Source organism: Chrysochloris asiatica, unplaced genomic scaffold, assembly GCF_000296735.1.
Source record: "Chrysochloris asiatica unplaced genomic scaffold, ChrAsi1.0 scaffold00126, whole genome shotgun sequence".
Classification (NCBI taxonomy): domain Eukaryota; kingdom Metazoa; phylum Chordata; class Mammalia; order Afrosoricida; family Chrysochloridae; genus Chrysochloris; species Chrysochloris asiatica.
Window position 1 is genome coordinate 8,282,139 of NW_006408644.1, and position 6,019 is coordinate 8,288,157.

Sequence of the window (6,019 nt, forward strand, 5' to 3'; positions counted from 1 at the left end):
TAACAGAAATATAGTATGAGCCACATACATAATTTAGAATTTCCTTGCAGCCACATTAAAACAGTGAAAATAAAGATAAAATCAATTTCAGTATTTAGCCCAATATGTCTAAAATATTAACACTTTGACATGTAATCAATATAAGTGATTAATGCATTTTACATATTTTTTTTGTATTGTTGTTACTATTGTCAGCTGTAACTCTGACTCTAGATGGATGACCTTTCACAAGAACATCTCAAAAACCTAGTGAAAAAATTGCATTCTTTTTTTTTCTCTCAGTCTTTTGAACAGTTTATTGCATTATCCTTTCATTTCACTTTCCCATCAACTTTTTGAAGCTCCCCTCATGTGTAACAGATCAAAATATTGCCCGGTCCTGCACCATCATCAAGTCTTCAAAACTGTTGATTAAGTTAACAGATTTGGCTAATAAAGAAACAAGAAATGAAGATAGATTTAGACAGTATGTTACTGATATCGACAATAAAAGCAAGATCAACAATGGTGTCAGCAACCTGTGTCCCTTGTTTCACAGGACAACACAGATGATATACAGCATGGGGGCGGGGGGGGGCACCCTCCTGCTTAGCAGCCCCAATTTCATACGTTGGATAAGCAGTTTTCTGGCCTTCAGCTGTACCCTATGCGGTTGGGGGAGACAAAAAATCCCATTCCTCAACAGAATGAGGGAGGAGAATGAGAAACTGTCTCCCTTAAGATAGGGAGGCGAGTGACAAGCAGTATTGTAACAGCTCCTAACAAAGACTGCCTGTCTTCCCATATTCTGGGAAGATCACAGGGCATTTTGCCAAGACCTGGCTTACTTTGGTGAGCCTTGCCTTCATGGCCTATGTGGATACATTCAAGGTTGGCAGAGCACTGGCAAAAGACAGTTCCCCCATTGAAGCCCCATGTGTGTTTTATACATCTTAGTTGGGACTTGCTGTATGTCAAGTGCTCAATAGTTATACACAGCTACCGGCAACATACTGGACAGAGCAGATCTGAGGATCACTGAGCTATAGAAGGAAAACTTCATGAGATGTCAGTGAATGTGTGTTGGGGTGAGGTGTGGAGACAAAGCAGCAAAAAGCCTTAGATTATTGGAAGACAGTGATTTAGCAGTTACCCTGGGTTACTATGAGAAGTGGAAGCAAACAGAATGAAAGGGCACTGCAGACTCGTTTTCCCTTGCCCCATTCTATTGTCTTCCCCACCACCCTGCCACTCAGCAGTGCTCTGGCTGCTCTTGGACTACAGTATCAGACAGGGTTGGACTAGGGCTCTTCTACCTCTTAAGCCTGTTTGGCACTTGTTGCACATGTATCATTCTCACTGGTCTTGGTATCTCCAGTCATGTACCCAAAGTTTCCTCTCTAGTCATCTCTTCTTTCATCTAGAAAGACCCTCTTTGTTGCCTACTCCCATGTTCTGCCTCTGGCACTCAATTCCTTCCCCCTATTCCTTTTTATTCTCAGTTCCGGGTTTCTGGGGGAAATTTTTTTTATCACTATAGTTTTTAAGCTGACTTCTCTCCTAATCTTGGCTTCATTTGGTTTACTCTCATTACCATGCCTATCTCCCTTAGTCTTCTTTCCTTGCATTTCCACACCAGCATGCCTTGTCTTCATACCGCCTCAACAGAAGCTGTCCACACATACTGACCTGTTCTTCTCTGCCCTGGGCTTATAACACTGACGTTGAATAGGACTAAATGCTGCACAGATAACTTGGGCGTACATTTCCTGGAGCAGCACCCGAGTTCATCAATTGTGACTATAACTGGATGCAACTGAGCTATTTCCAGACAACCTTTAGATGCCTCTTGGGAATAAGGATTATCACCTTCAATTTACAGATGAAGAATGAGAAACTCTAAAATTTGTAGGAACTTTCCCAAGCAGAGTGGCAGAGCTAGAATTTCAATCTTGTGCTCATTCCACTATAGCATGACACTTCAATTTAAATACTAGATAAAACATTTTAAACTCTTCTTTATACCCTCTCTCTCCAAATTCAATACTATGTGGTTAATATGGGATTATTTAGATCATTAGGAGTTACATTAAGAGGTCTTTAGAAGGATGTCCCAGTACTGACAGTAGCCTATTGTCATTTCCTAGTTGTAGAGTTTGTTGCTTGTCTCATATGAGTTTTCTTTTAGATATGAGTGCTTTTCACAGCTTTCAATGTGGGTTGCACTTCAATGTAAAGAAAATAAAAATCTTCATCAATAAATAGCATTATGATAGAGAAATGGTTCAAGTGGTCAGAGACTAAATTTTGCTTCTTGGATCCACTATCAACACTCATGGATCCACTATCAGCAGTCAAGAAATCCATCAATGTATTGCATTAGACAAATCTGTTGCACAAGACCTCTTTAATGTTCAAGAGCAAACATGTCAATTTGAGGACTAAGATACATGATACCAAGCCATGGCATTTTCAATAGCCTCATATGCATGTAAAATTTGGACAATGAAGAAAGAAAACTGTAGAAGAATTGATGCATTTGAGTTATAGTGTTGGAAAAAAATATGAAAAGTATCATGGACTTTCAGAAGACCAAACAAATCTGTGTTTGAAGAAGCATAGCCAGAGTGCTCCTTAGAAGCCAGGATGGCGAGACTTCATGTCTCATCTCATACTTCAGACATGTTATCAGGAGGGATATGTCCCTGGAGGACATCATGCTTGGTAAAGTGGAGGGTCAGCTAAAAAGAAGAATACCCCCAACAAGGTGGATTGGCACAGTGGCAGCAGCAGTGGGCTCAAGTGTAACAATTGTGAGGGTGGCGCAGTAACGGGCAATGTTCCGTTCACTTGTGCATAGGGTTGCTATGAGTCGGAACTGACTTGACGGTACCCAACAACAAGATCTTCTCTTCATGGGGGTGGTTTACTAAAGTGACAACAATCCATTTAAGACAAAAACTTTATTGTTTAAAGAATACAGATCAGAACACCTTAGTAATACAGCTTTATAAAAACTACCTTGGGTTGTTCATAAGCATCACAGATATCTGTTTTTCCTAACCTTTTCTAATGGAGGTTAGGATGTGAAGGTGCAGAATAAGAATAACAGCTCAGAATTTCTTAATCTCTGCTCTGGTTAATAACGATTGGTCATAATCACAAAAACACACCAGAATAAAGGCAGCCATAGCAGCAAGAAACCATCCCTGAGCAGGAAAGCAGACTGAAAAGAGACACAGCACTGCCTAGTGTTAACTACTGCGAGGTAGGCACTTCAATTCGCTGTGACAGGCCCTAGCTCTTGGTAGAAATGACTTAATTTTTTTCTATGTTGGAGAAAATACTTAAAACAATAGGTGAGGGAAAAGTTAATATTATAAAAACTAGCTATCCGGCCTCCAAGTTACACTCTTTGCCTTTGGCAAATGTGGCAGAATCTTCTACTGGTATGATAGAGCCAAAGCAATGTAAATTATTCTCAAAATGATAAAGAGAAGCAAAGCCCCATGCCTGAGCTGAGACTTTAAGCCTACTTTTTTTTTTTTTCTAGTTTGTCTCTTTCTACATCACTACAAACTTTGAATACATTCTAACTAGTAAAGAGGTTCAGAGAAACAAATACAACGGAATAAACATGAGGCAACTAGGGGGACAGATGTAATATCATTCTGTCTTCAGTCTAGATGGTGAATCCAATGTTTTTCCGTCAGGCTGAAAGTTCTCACTTCTTTGTAACATATTTCAATTGTTTCTGTAGGAAAATGAGCTGTAGGGAGAAGTAGGAAAACATTTTTTTTTAATCATATGCAATCTGGAGTTCTATCTTTGATAATAGAATTTACTTATATGAAACAAAATGAATAATTGTCACTTGGTTTTTATAAGGCCTCTTAGTCTTATAATGTTCCAAATAACAGTGCCATTGTCAAAAATGCACATACACTACAGTGGCAATGAAGTTGTCCTTTATTATAACAAACTTATAAGAAGGTGCTTTAAAATTGGATATGTTTGCTACGAGGAATTTGTGCTTCTGGGTAAAGTGTACAGAAGACTCAGCTCACTGTAAACACAAAGGAGATGTGATCACTCTAGTCATACTTTAAGAATTAGAAGATAAGATTGCTGGGATAATTGGGATAGCATCTTGTCCCATTGAACACACAGGGTCACATACTGAGTTTCATCTACTACTTCTTGCCACATTATGAGAACTTGGGAACAGGGTCAGAGTCCTGACCAAGCAGAAAACTGATGATGTTCTACTCATATACTTTTTTTAACTTTCCAGGTCAGAAGTCCTGAACCTTTGATGGTATAGGATCTAATTTTTTTTTTTTTTAACTTGAAATGATAATGTGATGAACAATATTAAGACAACCATACTGCTTTGGGAAAAAAAGTTTGGTTTAAAATGTTATTTTTTAAGTCATTCCACAATATGGCTTGTCATTCTATGACACTCAGGTAAGGAGTGGAGCCTTACAAAACAATCTCATACTGCACATAACCTACTGAATTGCTCTAATTAGGATCTACAGTAACTTACTAGACTCTTCTCACTCAGATACTAAGTGACCCTGATTACAACCACTAAGTGCTCTAGTTCTTTCTTCTTTGCTGGTTCTTCTGCCTTTCATTACCCACTAAAGGTGGGTTCTTTGTTGTTGTTTTTTACCTCTAGGTTCATATTTTTTGCTTAACAGTCAATCAGACTAACTAATCTATCCCCACAGCTTTTAATGCATAGGCTTCAGTAACAGCACTAGGGTTGGTGTCCTTCTTCCTCCACGGCGCTCCTCCCAACCATACCATACAGAAGGCCTAGTAATGTTTATTACCAATTTTAATCATAGAATAATACATGGTAAATAAAGTCAAAAACAGTTTTCTTAGATTATATGAATACTAACAACAAAATTATTTTGTTAAATGTTTCTACACTGAATTACAACATTATTAGCTATAACATTAAAAAACTGAGCAGAAGCCCTTTTTGGTTTTTCTCCTTTTCTTTTAATTACTACTTTATTCAAAAAAATTACTGATATAAGCTCACAAATACTAATTAGCACACTACTGTGGCTAAAACACCAAGAATTTTTGTGTTACTCAACTCTGACAATGTCACTCAGTGTGGTTTACTATTGATGGTCTTCTCTCTGATCTCCCATTTTCAAAAGGACTTGCTACTCAATACACTGCAAACTAAACTTATCACCTTCTCCATCTCTTTCACCCCCATCCAGACCTAATTTTAGTACTAGCACAACATCTCCCCAGCTACCCGGACTTTGGGCTCATCTTTGTTCCCCTTCTTGTCTCATAAATCCAATTACTATGTTCTATTGATTCCATCCTTCTCATGGATTCCTCTCCTCCTGAAATGATGGCAGAGACTGTCTTAAACATTTTATTTCTCCCTGTAGAACCTAACTTAAATTGTTGTTACATGCTGGCAAGTCAGTTCCGACTCACAGCAACCCTGTATAGGGTTGTTGAGGAGCGGCTGATGGGGTTGAACCACTGACCTTGTAGTTCAAACTGACCTTGCAGCCCAGTGCTTATCCTACAGTGCCACACTAGGACTCCTTAAAGTAAGCACCTAATAAACCTATTTTAAATAAATTAGCTAACATAAAGGACTCTGAGTGAATAAAGCTTACAGCCACATTACTATGTTGAAATAGCACACCTCAATACTAACTACTTATGTGGATGAAAACAGAAATGGTGGGTACAAAGCAATCTTGGCATTAATATTTTTAAAATAAGCAATACTTGGATGAGTGATTTGTTTAAGGGAATGTATAATACATGGAACATAATGAGTCCCTGGTTGGTGCGAATGGTTCACACACTCTGCTGCTAACCAAAAAGTTAAGAGGTTCAGTTCCACTCAGAGGAGCCTCATAAGAAAGGCCTGGTGATCTACCTCTGAGAAATTAGCTATTAAAAATCCTATGGAGAGAGAACAAACAAGATGGCGGATCGGGTGGATGTGTAGCAGAGAGCTCCGCCAACAACAACACAGAAT

The 6,019-nt window shown here is 38.6% G+C and overlaps 1 protein-coding gene across 1 annotated transcript in view; it reads right to left on the reverse strand.

The window, feature by feature from the left end:
- Positions 1 to 361: 361 nt before the first annotated feature.
- Positions 362 to 6,019, reverse strand: part of TAF7L (TAF7-like RNA polymerase II, TATA box binding protein (TBP)-associated factor, 50kDa) — a 37,759-nt gene continuing 32,101 nt past the window's right edge. The window contains exons 13-14 of the mRNA XM_006869115.1: positions 1,669 to 1,825; positions 362 to 429 (exon numbers count right to left, since the gene is read on the reverse strand). Coding sequence (XP_006869177.1) covers positions 362 to 429; positions 1,669 to 1,825 — 225 coding nt within the window. The remainder of the gene's footprint in view (positions 430 to 1,668; positions 1,826 to 6,019) is intronic.